Source organism: Sarcophilus harrisii, chromosome 1 (genome assembly GCF_902635505.1).
Source record: "Sarcophilus harrisii chromosome 1, mSarHar1.11, whole genome shotgun sequence".
NCBI lineage: Eukaryota > Metazoa > Chordata > Mammalia > Dasyuromorphia > Dasyuridae > Sarcophilus > Sarcophilus harrisii.
The window spans coordinates 471,264,153-471,291,760 of record NC_045426.1 but is presented as its reverse complement, the minus strand read 5'-3'; the positions used below and the strand labels follow the sequence as shown (position 1 = coordinate 471,291,760).

Sequence of the window (27,608 nt, the reverse complement as noted above, 5' to 3'; positions counted from 1 at the left end):
GGATGTGCATCTGGGGAACAAATGTTAGAAGCATGTCTACAAAAGACCATGGAAATACTAAGGAACTACAAATTGCACATAGCTCCAGAAAAAATTAAAAGACATGCTCCTTTTCAATATTTAGAATATGAAGTATACCCTAAGGTACTTACAGTACAAAAACTTTCCTTAAGAACAGAGAAGGTAAACACCTAAAATGACTTTCAGAAATTGATAGGAGACATCCAATAGATGTGTTGTGTTAGGCTTGACTACCTATCAGTTACAACCATAATATGACATGTTAAGGGGAGACAGTGCTTTAAACTCACCACGCCAGCTTACAAAAGAAGCTCAAGAGGCTTTGATAGAAGTTGAAATGGCTTTATTCAATGTGGTTGAAACTTTCACTCAAAATCCCTTGGAAATACCAGTTTTTGCTACACAAGAGGCACCCACAGCAGTCCTTCATCGAGGAGACAGTGTGGCAGAGTGGGTGACCCTCTCAGCACAATCAGAACAAAGCTTTACTCCTTACCCAGTGCTTGTGGCTAAATTTTATTAAAGGCCATTAAGCGAGCAGTACAATTATCTGGGATAAGACCTAATAAGATATACACCTTTTATACTAATGCACAAATTAATGTATGCTGTGAAACCATCCCAGAGTGGCAAATTTTATTGGCCATGGTTCCAAATTTTACACATGGGTCTCCATTAAAGATAACCAGACTATTACATAATTGGCAAAGGATTCTTGAAGAAAAAGTTTCTAAAGTTCCTCTTAAAGGACCAACTATCTTTATAGATGCATCCAAACATGATATTTGTGCTGTATACTCTCATGACTTAAATATAAAGAGAGCAATCAGAACTCCTTTTCAGTACACTCAGCAGAATGAATTATATGCAATAATTCTAGCTCTTACTTATTATCCAGGAAATATAAATATAATATCTGATGCAGCCTATTCAGTAGATGTGGTACAAAGAATTGCCACAGCCCAAATAAAATTTGCAGCCTCTAATATATATCAGTTCTTTAAGGAACTTCAAGAGCAAGTGAGAAAGCATCCAGGTAAGATTTATATCTTACATGTCTACTCTCATAATGGACTTCCAGGTCCTATTTTTGATGGTAATTCAAAGGCAGATAGCCTTCTAACTATGCTGGCCAATACTCTTTTATTTCAGAAGCCCAAGAATTTCATTTTAACTATCATCAGGCTGCTCGAGCTTTACATTTGCAGTTTGGGATAACAAAAGAGGAAGCTAGGAGCATAGTAAAAGCCTGTACAGCTTGAATTCCTTTCCACACTCCTACACTGCCTCCAGGGAAGAATCCTCATGGTTTGAGACCCAATGAAATTTTGGCAAATGGATGTGACCCATTATAAATCTTTTGGTTGACTGTCTTTTATCCATGTTGTGGTAGACACTTTTTCAGGATTCACTTTTGCAATACCAGAAGCAAAAGAAACAGCCCGAGTGGTCACTGAATTCCTTATACAAGCATTTGCAATTATGTGTATGCCACAAGCAATAAAAACAGATAATGGACCTGCATATACTTCCAAACATTTTGCACACTTTTGTGCACAATATAAGATTTTACACACCACTGGCATACCTTTTAATCCTCAAGGATAGGCAATAGTAGAGAGGAGAAACAGAAACATTAAGATGCTCCTCCAAAAAGAAAAGAAAGGGGAGTCACAGGTAACTCTAGAGAACTTCTAAATTTAGCTCTTTATACTATTAACTTCTTGATTTTTGACAAAGATGAACTGGCTTTGGCAGACAGGTTTTATAACCCACCAGAAGGGCAGTGTCCAGTGTGAGCGGCTCCACTATCTTTAGATAATCTCCAGGTGATGTGGAGAGACCCAGAAAGTGGTGAATGGAAGAGACCAGATAGGTTAACTGCTTGGGGGAGAGGGTTTGCTTATATCTCCACAAATGGAGAAGGAATCAGGTGGGTGCCAATGAGCTGTATTCATCTTGTTCGTCAGAGAGAAGACAGAGCAGACCCTTGAAATGAAGGAGAAGACCCAAGAAACAACAGATGGTTGCATTGCTGACTGTGCCCACCACTGAAAGAGCCTGGCAGTTATGGCGTTTGACTCATGGATATCAAAAATTGTTGGACTTGAAAATCCTCAGGAATCATTGGATTCTCTGAGATACAATAAGATTGTTGTAGGACCTCAAAACCCTCAGGAATCATTGGATTCTCTGAGACATGATAAGGTTGTTGTAGGACTTCAAAACCCTCAAGAATCATTGGATTCTCTGAGACACGATAAGATTGTTGTAGGACTTCAAAACTCTCAGGAATCATTGGATTTTCTGAGAAATGATAAGACTATTGTAGGACTTCAAAATCTGCTGGAATCATTAGATTCCCTAAAACATAAAAAGACTGTTGCAGGACTTCAAAAACTTGTGGGGATCATTGGGATCCACTGATTCCCTGACACATGAAGCAATGGACAATAGATCGGTTTTGGACTATCTCTTGGCTGGTGAAGAAGGCGTATGTGTGACTATTGTTTACATAACCCTCCTTCTAGGACTTCTGGAAATCTTTTATAACACCATGTTGATTTATATTGTTTGTTATATCACTACTTGCATTTACAATTCATGTTTGTTATACCACGTTGAGCCTGCACTGACTGTGGGGAGAGTCACCACTAATAGCCTATGAATTATTGCTATGTGCTTATGTATGCCTCCCATGCTGATGGGTTTGTGCATCCCTGTTTCTAATAAGCTCCTTCAGCCCAGAAACCCGCTAGCAATCCCCACTTCCCTTTGGTGCTTTTCATCTCCCTTCCTCAGATGTCAGGTAAGGTGTGATCATCTCCTGCTTAGTGCTTTCACCTCCTTTCCTGAGAAGTCAGGGGGGCATGATTACCTCCTTTTTGGTGCTTTCACCTCCTTTCCTGAGAAGTCAGGGAGGGCGTGATCACCTCCTTTTGGGGGTTCTCACCTCCCTGAGAAGTCAGGGATGATGTGACCATCTGTGTTCTAAAACAAAAGAAAGTGGGAGATGTAATGGGCTTGGAACTCTTGAATCAATGCACTGAGGTCAGGACAGCTGAGCACTTAAGGCTAACTACTGATTGGACAATACTCTATGGGCATATGCTTGGAAAATGTCCCTTCTTACTATCCTGTGATGGCTGGATGATTGGTGTTTACAGAGGATTGTAGGAGGGACTAGGGGGTGGAGTAAGACTAGCCAGAGTCACTTTGGCGGTAGATGAGGAGGAAGGAGGTCACGGAGATTTTGCTTCCATCCAATTCAATCCTACCTCTGAAGACTAAGAATAAAGCCTAAGGAGTTTTGCTTATCCTGACTCTGGTCGATTCTAAGGTATCCAGAGTGCTAACATGGTCATCACATTTTTCTATAAAAGATGAGAGGATTTTTTTCCCTTTCAGAGAGAAGATCCTCTCATCTTTTATAGAAAAAGGCTATTGGAAAGGAGAAGATATGAAAGATATAAAGAAAAATGAAAAAATTTAGCAAGAACTGCTATGGTGAATGGGATAATAAGGTATGGGAAAGAGAAATAGTGAAAGATTCAAAAAATTCAAAAACTGCCTAGCAGCAGTGAGTACTACACAGTTGAAAATTTAAAAAAATAATTTTGTAGTGGACCATGTCAGAACAGTTATATGATTTTCTCCATTTTTATACACTAACATAGGAGCAAAGGCAGCAGAGAGCGGGAATGGTCTAAGGTTTGGCAGGTCATAATAGGTGATTTGATAAAAGGGCAAATGTCTCAAGAGAAGGGGAATGTAAAGAGATAAAAGGGTTAAGAGAAGTAACAGAAGGGACTATGGCTAGTATAAAGATAATAATGTAGAACAGAATTGAGGAGTGAAAGGATTGAAAGTCATAACATAAATAAAATCAAATTTTGATATTGGGAAACAAGATAAATGGAAAGGAAATAGTGGCAATATATGACCTCTCTAGAAAGATTAGACAAATTTTCTTTATTTTCACTGAGAGTACTGGGGAGCAGATTTAAGGTTAGTAGTCCATAAGAAAAGATTTCCCACAAAATGATGCTTCTCCCAAAATAAAAAGGGCTGTTTTGGAAACTATGGTTTTCTCCTTCACTTAAGTTCCTCAATGAGGAGCTGAATAACCCTATTTCAGGTACATAAAGAGGAATTTCTCTTTCCAGAAAGAATCTGTGTAAAATAGTAAATGAGCATAAAATAAGTTGACATATACCATGAAGACTGAGTATATCTTAAATTTCATTTGTCTTAAAATGTATTCAATACCCAGTTCTCAAAGTGAAAGAAAATTTATAAAAATTAGGTCCTTATATATACCTATCATTCACATCAGTTAGGTCTTCATTCTTCTCTTCTGGATAGCTATAGCGAAGTGAGCGTTTTCTTCTAAATTCTTGTGTGAATTGTCCTCTTGTTCCACAGTCTGTGAAAAAGAAGAATCTCTATTAATGTCATAGAACAACTAATAACTAAGTACACTGATCAAATAAATGCTCAAATGTTCTTTCTTTGTGTAAAATAGAGATTTCTTTGTGTGAAGTAGAGATCTTCTTAGACAGAAGGAGGAAATTTATACAATCCATGTTCCCTAATGTCAATACACAGCAAAGCACAAGAAACCTTTTCCATACACAAATTAACAATGTCAAATATTTGCCCTGTATTGTGCCAACTCAAATCCGATCCCAGACAGCTTTATTTCAGATCCAAAGAAAAAGTACTTTCATTTACATCCATACCTCAAGAGATTTTTTTCTCTTTTCCTGACAATGCTTAATGAGTTCATTTTATTTTTCTGTGTACTGAAAATTGTCTGTATATGTAACACTTTAATTTTTAAAATTATGACAATAGATTTTAATTGTCCAATTGAGAAAAGTTTGTTATTAGAAAAAAAAAATTTGTCTAAAAAAATCTATTCTTCTACTCCCAAAAATACAGTAAGTATCTGACAATTCATTGTTAAGTTCTGATCTAAAAAGGTTTTGTTCATTTTGTTTTGTTTTGTTTTGTTTTAAGATGATAAATGAACTGTAAGGAATCAGATTTTGCTTCTGAGATGATAATTTAATACTTTTGAAATTTACATGGGAGGGGCAAAGCCAAGATGGTGGAGAGAACACACTCATCTATCTAAGCTGTTCCTTGCCCTCAGACTACTTCTTTTATGAAAGGCCTCAGAATTAGTGCTTGACTGAAAAAAACCATGAATATTGAGAGTACAACACATTGCTAACAGAAGATATCCTCAAAATTCGCCTGAAAAGGTCTGCTTTGACTTGCAGGTAGGATGATTAGACTAGGTACAGTGTCAGGCAAGTTGGTGAGAACACAAAAGGCAACTCACGCTGAGCAGACCTGAGAGGAGTAGAAGATAGTCTCAACCAGTGGAAAATTTGCAGGGGAACTTTACCACACTGTGAGCTACTTTGCTTTAGCAACAAGTCAGTAGATCAGCAGAGAAGCTCTAAACACAGGGGGTAAAGACTATAAACACTAGACTCTCAGACCTGGCTGTATCCACCCAACACCAAGAGTGACTCAGCACGCTTTCAGAGTGCAACTGCTATGCAGATGCAGCACAGCCATTGCTGTCCCACTGCTGCTTCACTGCTACTTCCTGTTATCTGTAGAGGAAGCATGGTAATATCATACTGTCCCAAAAGCAGAATATTATTGGATTTTTGTTTCTTTTTTCTCAAAATGAGTAAAAAGTTAAAGCCGGCTCTAATTATAAATAGCTTCTATACTGATAGAGAGCAGACTTCAAACCCTAAGCAGACTAAAAACAGATTGTCTCTAGCTGAAACCCCAAAGAAGGATATGATCTGGTCCCCACCACAGGTCCCCACCACACAAGGCTCTCATAAAAGAAATTTAAAAGGCTCTTAAAAGAGAGCTAGAAGAAAAATGGGGAAAGGAAAGGGAAGCTTGGCAAGAGAGTCTCGATAAGTCATCCCACTCATTTAAAAGATAGAATGGATAAATAAATCAACTTCTTGAAAAACAGAATTAGTGAATTGGAAAAAGAAAATAACTCTAAAAAATAAATTGGTAAAATGGAAAAAATTCCATAGAACAAAACAACTCATTTAAGAACTCAATGGACAATTACAAAAAGAAATTTAAAAAGAAAATGAAGAAAATGATTCATTAAAAATCAGAATTGAACAAATGGAAATGAGTGACTTGAGGAGAGATGAAGAATCAGTCAAGCAAAACCAAAAAAATGAAAAAATTGAAAAGTTAAATACCTACTTGGGAAAACAACAACCTGGAAAATAGATCTAGGAGAGATAATCTGAGGATTATTGGACTTCCTGAAAATTATGATGAAAAAAAAGAGCCTAGACATTATTTTTTTCAGGAAATTATCAAAGAGAAATGCCCAGATGTTATAGAAATAGAGGGCAAAATAGAAATCAAAAGAAATCCCCAAATCAAAACTCCAAGAAATATTGTGGCTAAATTCCAGAACCATCAGACCAAGATAAAAATTTTATAAGCAGCTAGAAAAAAAATTCAAATACATAGGAGCCACAATAAGGATTACTCAGGATATAGCAGCATCCATATTAAAGGATCAAAGGGCCTGGAATATGGTATTCCAAAAAGCTAAGGAACTTGGTATGCAGCCAAGAATAACTTACCCAGCCAAAATGAGTATTTTTTTCTAGAGAAGAAGATGAACATTCAATTTCTGATGAAAAAACCAAAACTAAAAAAAAAAAAAGTTTGATCTCCAAATATAGAACTGAAGAGAAACATGAAAAGGTAAAAGGAAATCTTGTGAACTATATTTCTGTTATGAGTATACATAAAGAACACATACATAATTTGGTTTTACCGTTATAAAGAAGAAAGGAAATTGTACCCGAAAAAGGGAAGAGTGGAGGTACTACATCTCACAAAGAGGCAAAGGAAATCTATTCTATCTGAGGGAAAGAAAGGAGGGGGATGAACATAGTGTGTATCTTACTCTCATCAGAATTGGCTTAAGGAGAAAAATATTAGACATATTCGATTTACAAAGAATCTTCTCCCACCTCACTGAAAAGTGGGAGGGGAACAGTGAAAAGGGAAGGAGTAAGCTAAGCAGAAAGGAATACAGAAATTGAGAGGAAAGGGGGTAAGAAAAGAGGAGGGACTCTAAGGCGGGAGGGGGCGGGGATCCTAAAAAGGGAGAGCTGCATGAGGCAAGTGGTGCTCACACATTTAATACTGATGAGAGGGTAAGGAAAGGAGAAAAGCGTTAGCTGAGGTTAACAGGAAATACAGAATTATTAAATTTAACCATAAATGTGAATGGGGTAAACTCCCCTAATAAAGAGGAAATGGTTAGCAGACTGGATTAAAAGCCAGAATCCTACAATATGTTGTTTACTTGAAGCAGGGAGATATATACAGAGTAGAGATAAAAGGCTGAAGCAGAATCTACTATGCTTCAGGTGAACTCACAAAAGAAGGGGTAGCCATCCTGATCTCAGATCAAGCAAAAACTAAAATTAATCTAGTTAAAAGAGATAAGGAAGGGCACTATATCTTGCTGAAGGATAGCATAGATAATGAAGAAATATCAAAATTGAACATATGTGCACCAAGTGGTGTAGCATCTAAATTCTTAAAAGAGAAATTAAGAGAGCTGCAAGAAGAAATAGACATCAAAATTATAATAGTTCTCATCCTTGCACTCTCAGAATTATATAAATCAAACCACAAAATAAATAAGAAAGAAGTTAAAGAGGTAAAAAGAATACTAAAGAAGTTAGATATGATAGATCTTTAGAGAAACTGAAATGGAGACAGAAAGGAGTACACTTTCTTTTTGGCAGTTCATGGAACCTTTACAAAAACTGATCATATATTAGGACATAAAGACCTCAAATTCAAATGCAGAAAGGCAGAAAGAGTAAATGCATCCTTTTCAGATAATGATGCAATGAAAATTACATTCAATAAAAAGCCAGGGGAAAATAGACAAAAAAATAATTGGAAACTAAATAATCTCATACTAAAGAATGATTGGGTGAAACAGCAAATCATAGACACAATTAATAATTTCACCCAAGAAAATGACAATAATGAGATATCATACCAAAATATGTAGAATGCAGCCAAAGTGGTAATAAGGGGAAATGTTATATCTCTAGAGGCCTATTTGCATAAAATGGAGAAAGAGAAGGTCAATGAATTGAGCTTGCAACTAAAAAACCTAGGAAAAAAGCAAATTAAAAACCCCCAGTCAAACACTAAACTTGAAATTCTAAAAATAAAAGAAATTAATAAAATTGAAAGTAAAAGAAATTATTGAATTAATAAATAAAACTAAGAATTGGTTCTATGAAAAAACCAACCAACATAACAGATAAACCCTTGGTATATTTGATTAGAAAAAGAAAAAAGGAAAATCAAATTGTTAGTCTTAAAAATGAAAAGGGAGAACTAGCCAGTAATGAAGAGGAAATTAGAGCAATAATTAGGAGTTACTTTGACCAACTTCATACCAATAGATTTGGTAATTTAAATGAAATGGATGAATACCTTCAAAAATATAGGTTGCCCAGATGAACAAAGGGAGAAGTAAATTGGTTAAATAGTTCCATTTTAGAAAAAGAAATAGAACAAGCTATTAATCAATTTCCTAAGAAAAATTCCCCAGGACCAGATGGATGTACATGTGAATTTTACCAAACATTTAAAGAACAATTAACTCCAATGCTATATAAACTATTTGAAAAAAGAGGGATTGAAGAGTTCCTACCAAATTCCTTTTATGACACAAATATGGCACTGATACCTAAACCAAGTAGGTTGAAAACAGAGAAAGAAAATTATAGACCAATCTCCCTAATTAATATTGATGCAAAAATCTGAAATAAAATATTAGCAAAAAGATTACAGAAAATCATCCCCAGGATAATACAACATGACCAAATAGGATTTATACCAGGAATACAGGGCTGCTTCAATATCAGGAAAACTATTAGCATAATTGACTACATCAATAACCAAATTAACAAAAACCATATGGTCATCTCAATAGATGCAGAAAAAGCATTTGATAAAATCCAACATCTTTTCCTATTAAAAAAACACTACAGAGTACAGGAGTAAATGGACTTTTCCTTAAAATCATCAGGAGCATCAATTTAAAACCATAAATAAGCATCATATGTAATGGGGATAAAATGGAACCCTTCCCAATAAGATCAGGAATGAAACAAGGTTGCCTACTATCACCATTACTATTCAATATTGTATTAAAAATGCTTTCTTCAGCAATAAGAAGAGAAAGAGATTAAAGGAATTAGAATAGATAATGATGAAACCAAATTATCACTCTTTGCAAATGATATTATGGTATACTTAAAGTACCCCAGAGATTCTACTAAAAAGCCATCTCAGGAATCATTGGATTTTCTGAGATATGATAAGCTATTAGAAATAATCCACAACTTTAGCAAAGTTGCAGGATTCAAAATAAATCCACATAAATCCTCAAAATTGTTATACATCACCAACAAAATCCAACATCAAGAGATAAAAAGAAAAATTCCATTTAAAATAACTGTCAATACAACTCTGAGATACCACTACACAACTGTCAGATTGGCTAAGATGACAGGAAAAAATAATGATGATTGTTGGAGGGGATGCGGGAAAACTGGGACACTGATACGTTGTTGGTGGAGTTGTGAATGAATCCAACCATTTTGAAGAGCAATCTGGAATTATGCCCAAAAAGTTATCAAACTGTACATATCCTTTGACCCAACAGTGCTACTACTGGGCTTATACCCCAAGGAGATACTAAAGAAGGGAAAGGGACCTGTATGTGCCAAAATGTTTGTGGCAACCCTGTTTGTAGTGGCTAGAAACTGGAAAATGAATGGATGCCCATCAACTGGAGAATGGTTGGGTAAATTGTGGTATATGAATGTTATGGAATATTATTGTTCTATAAGAAATGACCAGCATGATGAATACAGAAAGGCTTGGAGAGACTTACATGAACTGATGTTAAGTGAAATGAGCAGAAACAAGAGATCATTATATATGTCAACAATGATACTGTATGAAGATGTAATCTGATGGAAGTGGATTTCTTTGACAAAGAGACCTAATTCAGTTTCAATTGATCAATGATGGATAGAAGCAGCTATACCCAAAGAAAGAACACTGGGAAATGAATGTAAACTATTTGCATTTTTGTTTTTCTTCCCGGGTTATTTTTACCTTCTGAATGCAATTCTCCCTGTGCAACAAGAAAACTGTTTGGTTCTGCACACATACATTGTATCTAGGATATACTACGACATATTCAACATATATAGGACTGCTTGCCATGTAGGGGAGGGGTGGAGGGTGGGAGGAAAAAATCAGAACAGAAGTGAGGACAAGGGATAATGTTGTAAAAAAAATTACCCTGGCATGAATTCTGTCAATAAAAAGTTATTATAAAAAAAAATAACTGTCAATAGTATAAAATATTTGGGGATCTATCTGCCAAAGGAACGTCAAGAACGACTAAACACTTTGCACACAAATAAAGTCAGATCTAAACAATTGGGAAAATATTAAATGCTTTTGGATAGGCTGAATGAATATAATAAAGATAATGCTACCCAAACTGATCTATTTAGTGCTATACCAATCAGACTCCCAAGAAACTATTTTAATGACCTAGAAAAAATAACAACAAAATTTATATGGAAGAACACAAAGTGAAAAATTTCAAGGAAACTAATGAAAAAAAAATCAAATGAAGGCAGCCTAGCTGTACCTGATCTAAAACTATATTACAAACCAGCAGTCACCAAAACCATTTGGTATTGGCTAAGAAATACACTAGTTGATCAGCAGAATAGATTAAGTTCACAGGACAAAATAGTCAATAACTATAGCAATCTAGTGTTTGACAAACCCAAAGATCTGAATTTTTGGGATAAGAATTCACTATTTGACAAAAACTGCTAGGAAAAATGAAAATTAGCATGGCAGAAACTAGGCATGGACCCACACTTAACAGCATATATCAAGATAAGATCAAAATGGTTTCATGATTTAGGAATAAAGAATGAGATTATAAATAAATTAGAAGAACATAGGATAGTTTACCTCTCAGACTTGTGGAGGAGGAAGGAATTTATGACCCAAGAAGAACTAGAGACCATTATTGATCACAAAATAGAATATTTTGATCATATCAAGCTAAAAAGCTTTTGTACAAACAAAATTAATGCAAACAATATTAGAAGAGAAACAATAAACTGGGAAAACATGTTTACAGCAAAGGGTTCTGATAAAGGCCTCATTTCCAAAATATATAGAGAACTGATTCTAATTTATAAGAAATCAAGCCATTCTCCAATTGATAAATGGTCAAAGGTTATGAGCAGACAATTTTCCGATGATGAAATTAAAATTATTTCTACTCACATGAAAGGGTGTTCCAAATCACTATTGATCAGAGAAATGCAAATTAAGACAACTCTGAGGTACCACTACATACCTGCCAGATTGGCTAAGATGACAGGAAAAAATAATGACGAATGTTGGAGGGGATGTGGGAAAATTGGGACACTGATGCATTGTTGGTGGAGTTATGAACAGATTCAACCATTCTGGAAAGCAATTTGGCACTATGCTCAAAAAGTTATCAAACTGTGCATACCCTTTGATCCAGCAGTGTTGCTACTGGGCTTATATCCTAAACAGATATGAAAGAAGGGAAAGGGACCTGACAGTACAAAAACGTTTATAGCAGCCCTTTTTGTAGTGGCTAGAAACTGGAAATTGAATGGATATTCATTAATTGGAAAATGGCTGGGTAAATTGTGGTATATGAATGTTATGGACTATTATTGTTCTGTAAGAAATGACCAGCAAGATGAATACAGAGATGCTTGGAGAGACCTACATGAACTGATGCTAAATAAAATGAGCCAAACCAGGCGATTGTTATCCCTTCAACAACAATACTATATGAGGATAAATTCTGATGGAAGTGGACATCTTCAGCAATGAGAAGATACAATTCAGTTCCAATTGATCAATGACGAATAGAACCACCTACACTCAAAAAAAGAACAATGGGAAATGAATGTGGACTACTTGCATTTTTGTTTTTCTTCCCAGGTTATTTTTACCCTTCTGAATCTGATTTTTCTTGTTCAACAAGAGAACTATACAAATATGTATGCATATATTGTATTTAAGATATACTTTAATATGTTTAACATGTATGAGACTGTCTACCATCTAGGGGTTGGGATGTAGGGAAGTCAGGGAAAATTTAGAATAGAAGTTATTGCAAGGGACAATGTTGAAAAATTACCCATGCATATGTTCTGTCAATAAAAAGCTACAATAAAAAAAGAATAAAAAAGGAATTTACATGGAAGTAGCTCTAGAGAAATATTTTATTCTATAATTAAATTCAATTGTATCAATATTATTTTGATGTATTGACTTTATCATCTTTTAAGCACAGATGATGCTTCATATTTTGCATTCTGTTTTCAAGGTTATTTAGTCTTTTCTATTGATGTTATATGTTTAGCTTCAGCTTGATTTCTAAAAGGTTTTGGGAAAGCCATTTTGTAATAGTAGTGCAGAAGAGAAAAAGGAAAGACTTATGATACAATATTAAATATAGTAACTAGATTCAAAAGCAGGTCTAGATTTAAAGGTGAAGAAAAACCATGCAAGTATTCTGACATGCTTAATTACAAATTTATATTTTGTTCCATCAACTGGGCCCTCATTGCTGCTAGGTGACTGTCATATTATGGTTTTCTTGGAGCTATTATAATTTTAGTTTTTCAGAAATACTTTAAAGAGACTCTCTAAGTCAGACACAGAACAGCAGCAATATCATGAAATACTATGGTAATAAGATTAGTCACTTACGGAAGAAATTAAACTTTCATTAGCCTACAACAAAAGCAGAATTTTCTTGAACAAAAGTCATGAGTAAACAGAAATATATTTATATGTGATGTAAAATATACTGTATTTAAAATGATTTGAAGCTTTAAAAAGAGAAGTTAATGTGAAATATATAGCTGGAAATTATAAAACCAGATGGTTGCATAAATTCTAGAAGAAAATACACATCTGTTTTTGGTTTGAGAAACTCTTTTTATTTGAAGCAGGATTTATCCAATTCAATGGCATAGAGGCTTAGCATGGGGCTTGTTTTATTTTAGTATATAGACTAAATTATATATGAGGAGTCATCTTTCACTTCTGATAAAAATGAATTGAGATATAATTTGCTAAGCAGATGTACTGATTGTGGAGTTTTAACAGAATCAAATGGAGAAGCAATAAGAAATAATGACGACACTTAAGAAAAGTGTTGAATGAAATATGTTTGCCTACAAGGGCATGCAAAACCTTCATTGATTAGATAATGAGGAGAATGATTTTGGAATTGAACAATATAACTTGTAGGGACTGTTGTTTCTATAGTTCTTTCTTCCAAGATGATAATTCTAGGATTATAGGATATCCAATTAGAAGGATATACGATATCTTTATTTTCAAGAAAGAGTTGATCCTGAAGGTATACGAAATAAAAAATGACTATGGGGAAGAAAGAAGTTATGCATTATAAAATCTATTGTAGAGAGAGAGAAGAGAGAGGGAAGGAAAAGATTTATAAAACAAATATATTGTGGCCAAAATAAATGAACATTTTAGAATCTGAATCATCTATATTAATTTTTTAATGTGAAATAAAAAAAGACAAACCAAATCAGAAAATCTAAGAAAAGAGGTGAAGACTGTAGTTTCTTGAATAAATTTAGTAATTCTGATTTTAGCTTCTTTGGCAATGATAAATTTGGTTATGCTGTTGCTTTTTCTAAGGTCAGCATTTCATTTGACAGTTCCTCTCATCCTACAATTTCTCTATTCACAAGTTATTTAAAAACATTAATTGAACATTCACTTTCTGGAAAAAAAAAAAAAAAAACTTTTGAACTGTCAATATTCCATGCTAGACCTTCTAGACTTTTTTTTACCCACTTCACCTTGTTTTCATAGAGAGCTTAATTTTTCCTATTCAGTATTATAATGAATCTATATTTTCACCAATGTGGCTCTTTCCTTCAATGATGGGAATTTAAATCCCTCTTTGCCTTCTCAACCAGTGGAATTCTTATCCACATATTCTCACATAAATCCTCAACAAGCTACCTCTTTATAGTCTCCCCAGTTAATTGACATGAAAATATAGCATCTTGTTGTGCTTTCTATTTCTGTTAAAAAAGCACAGCTGAATTAAGTAGAGTAAGATGTCAACTTATATAAATATTGTCCTCCAAGAAAATGTCTTCCATGCCAATGTTAAGATCATATAAGTTGAAATACGAAACAAGTGAGATAACCTTGCTTCATGACCCTCCAATATCAAGCTGCACATAGAATACAAAGACATATGCTTGTCAAAGGTAGTTGATCCAGTCACAGAGAAAATCCAGTGCAAAACTCATCAAGGAAAGATTTCCACCTACATGGTGAGGACGTTCTCTTGTTCTATTGACATTATTAAGCATACAGCTTATTCATCTGGTTTTCTCTTTATGTCTATATACAACTGATTTACTTTTTCTGACCATACAGTACAGTTAGGCAACTAGTTGTTTGATGGAGAGTCTATAAGACCTATGTTCAAATGCAGCCTCAGACACTTAAAAGTTATGTGACCATGGGCAAATCACTTAACCTCTGTCTGTTTCAGTTTCCTCCTGTGTAAAAAAAAAATGACATAAAAATGGAATATATACTCCCCAGGTTATTGTGAGGATTAAATGAGGTATTTTTTGTAAACACTTTGCAAAATTCAAAGAATTTTATAAATGCTATTATGATTACTATTGGCATTTTAACATTTTTCTACCACTTTTCTCATTCAATTCTTTATTACTAATATGTCACAAGCTAATTTTATAAAGTAGAAATATAGGCCAATAGATTTTAATGTATTCTTGAGCATTTTTTTCTTATTGTGATAATGGCCAAAAATTTTTAAAACTGTTAGACATTTCCAGATATTATCCTTACCTCATTTTTCCATAGGGATAGGAAGAACCTGACTGGAATTTGTCATGTTTTCTAGGAAACTGTACAGAATTAAGTATGGAGAATATTGAAAAAAATATATTTCCTGAGGTTAAATTTTTCCCCACTTTTGAGATGTTGTACATTCACATATGTGCATTACAAATTACATTATATAAAAAATGCACAAGCATATATATATATATATATATATATATATATAATGAAAAGAAATATGCTACATGTGTGTTCAAGAAATACATAATGAAAAACCTATAGCACATATAACAAAATTATACTATTTAAAGGAAAAAGTATAGTATTTGGTAATGACATACTTGTCCTTGTCATTTCCTCACCATATTTTCTTGTTTGTGCAGGAAATTTGGAGAGCCCCTAATTTTCTGACCTACTTTTCCATCTTCTCAGAATCCTAGTGCTACTTGTAATAAACATTTATAGAAATACTTTAACACAGATTCTTAATCTCAGATTCAATATAATTGATACATTTTGTAATCTTATCTTAATATATATATATCCTGTTGTGATAAATATATATATATTTACACCATCTTCATGGGTCTCCTGCCTTCTTCATTTCTCCACTAAAACGGTACATTTTGGTACCCCAGTGGAGGAGCTCTAGAAAGCATAGTACATTTTGGCACCCAAACTTGGGGGCTCTAGAAAGCTCAGAACATTTAATGATCTCATCCATTCCATGGGCTCATTATCCTCTCCTTGCAGATTATCCTCAGATCTATTTAATCAGCCCTTATACATCTTGATATCTAGTTTCACATCACCAACTCTCTACTAGATATTTCTAGCTGGATGTTCTATAGATACTGCAAACTCAAAATGTCCAAAATTGAGCTCATCACATCTCTAAACTCTCTCCTCTCTCCTCTTTCCAATTTTTCTTTTATCAGTGACCCCAAATCATGATTTGGATGTGCTGTTCAACTTCTTACTCTTATTTATCCTACATATCCAAATATTGACATCATGTTTCTATTTTCATGGGATTTCTTTTTATACTTCCCCTGTTTTCTACTCAGGCATTGGCCCTGACACCTGGCCCATTGCAATAGCTTTTGGTTGGTATTTCTGACTTAAATATCTCCCTATTCATGTTCCCCATTTCTGAAATTCTGAAAAGAAAAGAAATTTCCTTTTCTTTATTTCTGTGGCTTCCTTCCAGATCCCACTCTCTACACAGTCTCTTCTCTAAAATTACTATGTTATATGTATGGATATATGTATGTTTGTATGGGGATATGTGTAGGTATGTATCATATATACCTAGTCATTTACATGTTGCCTCCCTTATTTAAATGAACTTCTGGAAGGCAGGAACTACGTCTTTTTTCTTCCTTCCTTTATATCCTTAGTGCTTAGCAAAGTGCTCAGCACACAGAGATTACCTAATATATGCTTATTAATTGAATAAAAAAAAATCAAAAGAACAAAATTAAGAGGCATATTTAGACAGTAGTTCTGAAAAAGACCTGGGAATTTTTAGTGGACTGAAAACTCAGAGGAAATCAGCTGTGTAGTATCATTTTCAAAAAGACTAGATGATTTTGGGATGCATTATAAAGAGAGTTAAATTCTAGGATGGAGGAAATAGTCTCATTCTACCCATACTTTATCCTCATCAGTCATCATCTAGATTTGAGAAGGACATTGACAAACTGGAGAGCATCAAGAGAAGGGCAAACAAACTAGAAGAAAAACTTGAGTCCATTTCATATAAAGATTAGACCCCTTGGTCTCTAAAATTGTGTAGTTTTCCTCGTATCCCATTGTTCAGATGTTCATTTGACAAATACAATAAAATGTTCTCAAACCCTACTGAAAACTCTTTATGTCATCGTTTTCCTAACTTTTAAATACTATGTAATTATTAGTTATAACATTTTATTCTTGCCATTTGATTTCTTTTTTTTTCATTTTTAAAATCAATTTCAGTAGAATTTAATTAACTCTAGTCATAGGGGCAGTCATTATTTTCTTAAGATTCTTTTATATTTAATGTTTTGCACTGTATTGGACATGTGGATAAAATGTCTGCCTTTTTTAAATGATAAATAGTGTTGGAATATAAACTTAACTTTGACAGACCATGAAAAGCATTTGGTGGATAACTTGAGTATAGGATAAGGATTCTCAGATGGTAATTGACCAACAGTGGTAGATGATTATGATGATTTTGTGATATTTTTCTAATAATTAGAAACCTGAGTTCCTGTGATTTTCTCATCTGTCAATAGACATATTCAGAAAACTTTATTATGTAGCAACCTGACCTGAATTATTAAATATACAGGATATTATAACAGCCAAAACATTTTTTTCTCTCATTAACAGGAGTCCTAATTAGGGGTAAAAATATCACGTGTTTGGTGTCCTATATAACTCCTCTCCCTATTTGATGCATTGGTACATAGCTAATATACTAGTTATTCCAGATAACAATAAAAAAAAGAGTAACAGGTTTCCTTTAAAGTCTCATTAATATACTGTAAGCATGCCAATGCCCATGAATACTAACTTCATGATTAATGATTTTGGCAATGGTAACTCAGGAAGTCATCTACTAAGTGGTGGAGTGGTTACAATCAGTAGGTGGAATTATCCTAACAGTGAGACAACAGGTCTTTTAAAGTATTATGGATACATACATATAGAAGTAATAATAACTAGCATGTATATAACATTTTAAATTTTGCAAAGTGATTTACATTTGTTATTGTAATTTATCTACCCTAGAATTTAAATGTCATTATTCTCTCCATTTTACAGATAAGGAAACTGAGGTAGACAAAGGGTAGGCAACTTGCCCACACAACTACTCTCTGAGGCAAGATTTGAACTTGGGTATCTTATGTAATTTTGTATTTCTTTTTCTTATTTTAAAAGTCATATAACTCTTGTCAATGCAAATATAATAGCGGTAACAGCCAATCCAAAGCAACTTTACTTAATTAAACTTGCCTGATAAGTTTTCAAGAAAGAATTGGGTTTTTTTAAACTTATTTCTATTCAACTTATTACTGACCTTCACAGCAATCTTGCCAGACTCTCAAATCAATCTTTGGTATCTCTTTACAGTTCATGTATCCCTGAGGATATTCTGCCTTTAAGAAGACATCAGTCTGGACCTGCTGAATACTGTCGCCATTTTCACAGAGTACATGTGCCAGTGAAGCCTGTTTCAGCTGAGTGACCTGTGCTGGTGTGAATACTCCAGGGTTTTCATACCAGAACCTAGTTGGCAAGCAAGAAAGATACAGTATCATGGATCAGCTGCCTGAGAATTAAACTTCCTGTCAAACAGTGATAATGAGGCAAAGATAAGAGCAGAAAGAGAGAGCACCATATGGAAGGAATCACATTTGTCCTCCAATTAAATATACTTTAATTGCCTTCAGGGTCTTATATTAAGTTTTTAAATTACATATCCTTGAACTCTTACTTTCTACCAAAAGCTTTAAAAAATAGCTTAGCAAATGAAGTTCTTTTAACACAATATATTTTTAACCCTCCCAAAAATCAGTAAATTGAAGGTCATGTATGTTTCTTGCAGAGTATTTTGGTAATTTTTCATAGCCTCAAAGCAGCATCAAGCTATATTTAAAAGGGAAAAATCCACATTCCTCTACTGGAACATGAATATTTATGCTCAATGAATAATTTAAATAAATGGACTATTAAAGAACAAGTCATGACAAAGTGTTTCTTATTGAAAAAATGATTTCATTATTGCCACAAACAGGAGTTCTACTAGAAACTTTTAGTCTCTTTTGTGTTAATGTGAAGCCAGCATAATGTTAATTTTTAAAATCTTAGGAGAGGGGGAAAAAAAGCAAAGGACTCCATTATGTTCTATAACTTATTTTGCTTGAAAGACTATCAGTTTCAGGGACAGCCAACAACTCCTAATAATTACGACAAGTCAATAAACCAGATTGCTGATAGAAACATAAAGAGTAGAAGCTTTGATAACCCTGAATCTATGGGGTAAATGATATTTAAAATTAAACAATGGAACACTTAAAGAAATGAGGAGCTCCATAGGTCAGAGGATACAGATATTCCAGAGACAGGTTATCATGTGGAAAACTACTAAGACAGTCATATATCAGAATGGTAGACAATAGATAGACCACTTAAGATGGCATCTTAAGGGACCACAGATGGTTGACCTGGAAATACCAAACTTAGGAATGGGGGATAACTTATTCTGAGACTTGGTGGAAGTGTGTGTTTATTATTATAAATCACTGCAAATCCAAATGTGGGCACCAATATGTTTATCTTCCTTGAACTCTTTTGAATATATAGTGAAAAAAAGAATAAAATCTCTTTCCATTCTTTTTTCATTAAATTCTCAGATGGGAGATAAAAAATAAGAATATCTAAAACAAAGAAACTTCTTAGGAGAAATTTCCTTCCCATCATGGAAGAATTTTTCAAATGAATGTGAATTAACATTATTAATGATCAGATAAATTGTATCTAGTTTCAATTGATATATAGAATAATTTTAGAATATACATTTTAAGGGATAGAAATTATACAATACTAAATTTATAAGTTTCCTTTCAAATTGTATTGGACAAACAAAGTTTGTATGTTAAGTCATTTTAAGTTACTAAAGCAAAAAGTTATGCAGACACATTTATTCACCTGTCTCCATCTCTTAGTCGTTGAAACTGGGTAACAAAAAGGCACATCAGGGTTGGTCCTACTCTTGTACCAGGGATTAAATCTTCTACCATTAAGGCAGGCCAAAGGTCAATATTGAGTGGAGTACCATAGAGCCTAGAAAACATCAGTAACAAAGGTTTAAATATAAACATTTTTAAAAGTCTTTAAAATTGTGCCCTATATCAAAACCTAGATATTATCTCTCATTATGGATAAATCAAGGGGATACTATAACTAGCATTTAATAATACCTGGTACTGACATAGTACAAAGTTCTTTACCTATGGAAGTTTGTGTGGGCATACATATGTACACATAAATACATGCATATATAATCTCATTTGATTCTCACAAGAATCTTGTGAGGTTGGTACTATTATATCTGTTTTTAGAGATGAGGAAATTAAAGCCATGAGAAATTAAGTGAATTGCACAAGCCCATAGCTAGTGTTTGTCTTGTTTTAGACAGAATTTGAATTTAATTCACACTCCAATTGTGAAAATCCTATATTCTATCCATTCATTGTACCACCTAGAAACTACCAATGAAGCTAATATTTTACTAGGATTATTCTATGTTATAGTCTCAGAAAATCTCAGGAAAAACATGGATTACAAGGACAAAAATCTTATTTTGGAATCTTATTTCTACACAAATCTCTACCTTAAAACTCAAATTCATACTGCTCTCACTTTCCAACCGAGTAGTAAGGTTAAACTATTTATTCAAATATATTCATTAGCCAATTTCTCTGCTTGAATGCCCCAGTAACATAAGTCCATCAATTAGATAAAGGTATGTTCTAATAAAAGCATTAATTAAGACCTTCTTGGTGGAGTGTGGGTGTTATAAAAGCTTTCTATTTAATGTATAATAAAGAAATGACTTGGTAACAAAAAAGACATTTTAGCAATTACTTATATGAGCTGGGATCAATCATATAACAAGGATGAGGAATAATAGATAGGCAGCTTATGCTACGCTGATATCCATGAAACGCTAAAAGATTCAATAGGTTTTATCAATCTTCTGTGAAGAATTATGGGAGTATATGGAAAAATGTAACAGAATAAGAAAACATGACTGAGTAACTGATACAATCACATGTCCAGTAAAGTATTCTTAATATCAATTCTCAGTTTTCATTGCTTCCTCACTCATAAAAATACTTTATAGTTTCTATGTGTGTGTTTGACAGTAGAACATAAGCTCTTTGAGGCAGGGGTGATTTTTGTCTTTGGTCTTTTTATTCCTCCAAACCTAGAAAGAGACCATTTACATGTGTGTGTATGTTTAAGATGGTGGTGGAGCAGATTTTTAATTGCATTGTTTTGGGGATCTTTTTGTTGCTTATGATGTTCTGGAATCACATAAATTAAGAGTTAATGAGATCTTCAGTGCCATCTAGTCTCATGCATACTAGAATACCCACTCTAACACACCTGAAAAGTGAGCTTGAACTTGCTGAGGAAGAGAAATTCACCATTTCTAGAGAACAGCACTTCTACATCAGGGCAGCTCATTTATGAGAGAGCTTATTCTGACATCAAGCCAAACTTTACTTGTTTTCAACATCCAGACATTGTTCTTGATCCTCTGAAGCAAAACTGAACCCATCTAATTGTTCTTCCACCTCACAGCCCTTCAGTTACTTCAAGGCGATTATCATGTTCTAATGAATCTCCTCTAATTAAGGCTAAGCATCCTCAACTTTCTAAAGTAATATCTTAGATTCTAGGCCCTTCCGTATGGGTTGTCTTCCTATGCATCCTTTTTTTAGCTTATCAATATCCTGTCCTGCTTAAGGCTCATGGTGCTCAGAACTATGTATAAAACTCAAGAACAGAGTACAATGAGATGTTTACCTCTTTATTCCATGGAGGAAAACTGTAAATTATGTAAATGTAAATTCATACAAAAGAATACATTATTGGTAATACTTCCACATCACAGGCATTATGGGCATGACATTCCCATGATCTAGAAGATCCAATGTAATATTTTTTGGCCCTTCCATTGTACCAAAGGAGAACTCTGAATTATTATGGTATTAAAGAATAAAATATGTTGATATTATATAATACTATAGATATATTTAATGCATTTGAGTTTCTAAACTTTTTTCTATGTAATCCGCTGGGCTTTACACATAAGATGTGGCTTCTGCAAAACCTCCCCACCCCTGCAAATTCTATTTAATTTCTGGTGTCAACCCAGAATATATTGAAACCAAAATGGGTAAATTCACACTGTAGGAGGGATAGTTGTAGTTTGTTTTAGCTGCCTTATCACACTGTTCATTCATGTTAAGCTTTAAGCTTGTAAAGTTGTTCATTAACTCCTCCATAAAATACTTGTACAAATTCCAGAGAATGTATTTATCCTTTACTTTCCTACATTTGTGAAACTGGTATTTTTGTGCACAAGTTCAAGACTAAACCTATACTTATCTGTCTATCTATCTATATATCTATCTATCTAGAATTTCGAATGCAATTAAGTCCAGGGCTACTCAAAATCATTTTTCTTCCCTATTTTCATCTACTGTTATTTATGAGTTGCAGCTTTGTTCATTTGAAAATTTAAAGAGTAAATCATATATACTTTTATTTTAGGTCATTGATAAAATGTTAAAAAACACAGATCCCTGAAAACTTCTTGCTACAATGACTTTGAGTTATTAACTATTCTTTATATCTGGTCATCCAGTCAATTCTAAATTAACCTGATTACATAATCTAATTTATTTCCCTCCATCTTCTCTGTAAGAATAGTATGAAATATTTACCAAAGCATGAATAATATCTGTTCAATACGTCTAGATAAACTATATCCATAAAATTTGTTTACTAGTTTAGTAAGCTTGTCTCTCACACACAAAAATAATTAATCTCTCATGAGCTTTTCTTGATGAAGTCAATTTTCCTTTCTAGTTCCTCATCAAGTATCAATTTAATGATCTATTTTGGTACTGTCTAATGAATCAAAAACAAGTTTATTAACCTCTAGTTTGTTGAATCTGCTATACTTTCCTTTTAGAAAACTAGAGTAGTATTGACCTTCCTTCAATTTAATGCTATTTCTGCTATAGTACATGTTCATACAAAGATCACTGACAATGACTCAGAAATCATATATGCCATTTCTTTCTGGAATCAAGGATGTCATTTATCTGGGCAAGGTGACTTAAATAATCAAAGACAGCTAGATGATCTCTTATAATCTCCTTATTTATCTAGAGAATTGATCCCTATTAGTCATAGGTCATTGTCTTTTACAGAGAAAAAAAAGAAACAAAGCAAGAATTGAATGGCTATAGATTCTTTTTGTCAATTTCATTATCCCAGTCACACTAAGGAAAGCTATTTTTAATCTCTATTTTCCCTAATAAAATTAAAACTCAAAGTCATACAAAACAACAATAAAGCCCCCATTTCATTGTCTTTAGCTTCCCATAATTCAGCTTTTGAAATACTGACACTATTGGTTTTTATAGTGCCATTACCTTCCATTTTCTGTACAATTTTTTTTAAAAATCCAAATTTGTTGGTTAATTATCCATTTATCTACCTTGATTACTGAAGAAAAAATTAACTTTTGCCCCTCATTGTAACTATCATCCTTTTCAAACTGAGGATTTCATTATGGAATATAACCTATCACTTCTATCTTCATTTACCTTGAGTCATTTTAATCCATATATTCTTACCTAGCTTCCCTTTGAATCATTTGAAATTTGCTTTCCCAAAATCTAGTGTGCATATCAGATTACATTCACATTTCATTTCCTCCATCACAAACTTGAAAATGTAGTAGTCACTTCCAAGTTTAGATATATTTTACATTAATGATTGTTCTTTGGTGAGATTTCTCACAAATATTGAATAATACTATGTTAGATAAGGAGATACGTTTATTATTTAAACTGTCAATTTTTATACTGAAATTTAAACTTTCTCTCTTTTTTCTTCTCTGCTGATTCTCATATTAAATGTCTTGTCTGAGTATACATACAACTGTAGATGGGTTTTTTTTCCTTTTATTTATTGTATTGTGGTATGTTGTTTCTTGGATTGTCATGTAATTCTGTGAGATTTATGATTCTTTAGTTATCTCTATGCAATCAATATCCAAGGTCAGCTGTATTGGCTTCTAAGAAGATCACCTGTTCCTTTAATGTTAACATTTATTGATATTTTTCCAAAGTTGCCTCCAAGATAAATATGCTTTTTACTACTACTGGAGAATCAGTTTATTTAATTTCTAATAAATTACTTTTATGTATTAAATCAAAATGCAAATATGGACATTTTATTTCTTTCTTTTATGGTCATGATTCGCTTTAATATAAATACCTTATCATAAAGCAACCTTCCATATTGTTTGTGGGAAAGGGTTTTGTTTATTTCTCCACTTGAATGTTTGGCAGTTTCAGTTTGGCAGTTTTAGCATTGTCCTTGAAATCCAAAGATTCAACAAATCTTGGTCTTCTGCAGAAGACCAAAAAAATGACTTTCCCTTTGAGGATTCCAACTTTAACCTCAAGAATTAAATAGTATAGATGATTTCTTATTGTCATTAACACTATAACTATTAATTTAAAATACTTTAGATAAAAGCAAAATCTATTCCTTAAAAAGGACTTTATTCAAACACTTTGGAAACAATACAATTTATATCAAGTAGTGTTCAGGCATTACTAGGTAGCATCAACATATAATAAACAAATATATGTTAAATCTTAAAAGCTAAGAGAATCTTAGAAGCATCTTGGTGAAAGTGAAAGAAAAGAGTTTAAAAGCTGTCTTAAAGCTTAACATCAAAAACAAACAAAAAAAAGACTAAGATCTTGGCAACTAGTCCCTTCATTTCCTGGTAAATAGAGAGAGAAGAAATGGAAGCAATGTCAAATTTTATGTACTTGGGCTAAAAGATCACTGCATAGCAACTATAGCCATGAAATTAAGAGGTTTGCTTCTTGAAAGGAAAACTACAACAAATCTGGGTAGCATACTAAGTCTGTTTAGTCAAACCTAGGGTTTTTCCAATGACAATAAATGGCAGTGAATTATAGTGCTGGAAATGCCTTTTGAGAGTCCCTTAAACAGCAAAAAGGTCAAATCAGCTAATACTTAAATTAATTCAAGCAATTCAGTAGAAGGTCAAATACTGAAGTTGAAGCTAGTACTATGGGAAAATCAAAGTTCTAAATCACTATTGATTAGAGAAATGCAAATAAAGACAATTTTGAGGTACCACTTCACACATCTCACATTTGGCTAAGATAATAGGAAAATATAATGATAAATGTTGGAGGGAAGGTAGTAAAATTGGGACACTAATACATTGTTGGTGGAGTTGTGAACTTATCCAACCATTCTGGAGAGCAATTTGGAACTAGTCTCAAAGGGATATAAAACTGTGCATATCCTTTGATCTAGCAATGTCTCTACTGGGTCTGTATCCCAAAGAAATCATTAAAAAGGGAAAAAGGACCCACATAGATACAAATGTTTATAGCAATCCTTTTTGTAGTGGCAAGGAAGTGGAAACTGAGTGGATGCCCATCACTAGGGCAATGACTGAATAAGTTATAATATATAATGTAACAGAATATTATTGCTTTAGAAGAAATGATCAGCAAGCTGATTTCAGAAAGGCCTGGCTAGACTTATATAAACTGATCCAATGTCAAGTGAGCAGAACCAAGACAACATTGTATATAGCAACAAGATTATGTGATGATGAGCTGTGATAGACTTGTCTCTTTTCAAAAATAAGGGATTCAAAACAATTCCATTCTACCAAACATTTATAGAACAATTAACTCCAATGATATATAAACTATTTGAAAAAATAGGGATTGAAGGAGTCCTACCAAATTCCTTTTATGACACAGACATGGTACTGATACCTAAACCAGGTAGGTTGAAAACAGAGAAAGAAAATTATAGACCAATTTCCCTAATGAATATTGATGCTAAAATCCTAAATAAAATATTAGCAAAAGATTACAGAAAAATCATCCCTAGAATATGCAGGGCTGCTTCAATATTAGGAAAACTATTAGCATAATTGACTATATTAATAACCAAATTAACAAAAACCATATGCTCATCTCAATAGATGCAGAAAAAGCATTTGATAAAATCCAAATCCATTCCTAATAAGAACACTTGAGAGTATAAGAATAAATGGACTTTTCCTTAAAATATTCAGGAGCATCTATTTAAAACCATAGGTAAGCATCATATGTAATGGGAATAAACTGGAACCTTTCCCAGTAAGATCAGGAATGAAACAAGTTTGCCCACTATCACCATTACTATTCAATATTGTATTAGAAGCACTAGCCTTGGCAATAAGAGTCGAGAAAGAGATTAAAGGAATAGAGTAGGTAATGAGGAAACCAAACTATCACTCTTTGCAGATGATATGATGATATACTTAGAGAACCCCAGAAATTCTACTAAAAAGCTATTAGAAATAATTCCCAAAAGTTATCAAACTGTGTATATTTTTTGATTGAGTAGTGTTACTACTGGGCTTATATCCCAAAGAGATACTAAAAAGGGACTTGTATATGCCAAAACGTTTGTGGAAGCCCTTTTTGTGGTGGCTAGAAACTGGAAAATGAAAGCATACCCATCAATTGGAGAATGGTTGGTTAAATTGTGATATATGAATGTTATGGAATATTACTGTTCTGTAAGAAATGATCAGCAGGATGAATACAGAGAGGCTTGGAAAGACTTACATGAATTGACGCTGAGTGAAATGAGCTGAACCAGGAGATCATTATGCACTTCAACAACAGTACTGTATGAAGATGTATTCTAATGGAAATGGATATCTTCAACAAAGAGAAGATTTAATTCAGTTCCAATTGATTAATGATGAACAGAATCAGTTACAGCCAGAGAAGGAACACTGGGAAATGAGTATGAATGATTTACATTTTTATTTTTTGTCTCAGGTATTTTTACCTTCTGAATCCAATTCAGAACTGTTGAGTTCTGCACACATATATTGTATCTAGGATGTACTATAACATATTTAAGATGTGTAAAACCATTTGCCATCTAGGGGAGAGGGTGGAGGGAGGGAAGGGAAAAGTTGGAACAGAAGTGAATTCAAGGGATAATGTTGTAAAAAATTACCCATGCATATGTACTGTCAATAAAAAGTTATAATTAAAAAAAATCTTAAGAAAAATAAAATTTAAAAAAAGAAAAAAAAAACAACTCTAATAGACTTTGATGGAAAAAATCATCTGCATCCAGAACATATATTGGATTATTTGCTGTCTAGGGGAGGTGAGGAGGGAGGGAGAAAAATTGAAACACAAGCTTTTGCAAAGGTGAATGTTGAAAACTATCTTTGATTATATTTTGAAAAATAAAAATTATTTAAAAACAGAACAAAAAATTATTTTGGCCACATAATGGGTAGACGAGACTCACTGGAAAATATCCTGATGTTAGCAAAGAATAAATTAAAAAGGAAAAAGGGGATAGCAGAAAATGAGAAGGACAGATACATAGTACCATGGAAACAATGAACATGAACTTGGACATACTTCAAGAAATAGTAAAGATAGAAAGGAATGGCATGCTATGAACTATAGGATCATGAAGAATCAGCCCTAACTGAATGACTATAAAACAACAAAACAAAATCCTAAGTACTTTATGAGGAATTAAAAGAGAAATGCAATGCTTACCTCAAGAAACTTATTTACATTATACTGGGGTCAGGAGAAGAGGACATTAATTATATAGATAAATAAATTATA

At 33.4% G+C, this 27,608-nt stretch overlaps 1 protein-coding gene across 2 annotated transcripts in view; it reads right to left on the bottom strand.

The window, feature by feature from the left end:
• The window catches only part of PXDNL (peroxidasin like), a 538,497-nt gene that overhangs the window by 44,757 nt on the left and 466,132 nt on the right, over positions 1 to 27,608 (bottom strand). Inside the window, exons 18-20 of one of the 2 annotated variants that reach the window (XM_031946417.1) lie at positions 19,792 to 19,926; positions 18,161 to 18,369; positions 4,342 to 4,447 (exon numbers count right to left, since the gene is read on the bottom strand). In XM_031946417.1, the coding sequence (XP_031802277.1) occupies positions 4,342 to 4,447; positions 18,161 to 18,369; positions 19,792 to 19,926 (450 nt within the window). The remainder of the gene's footprint in view (positions 1 to 4,341; positions 4,448 to 18,160; positions 18,370 to 19,791; positions 19,927 to 27,608) is intronic. The other variant, XR_004230951.1, reaches the window with a different exon arrangement.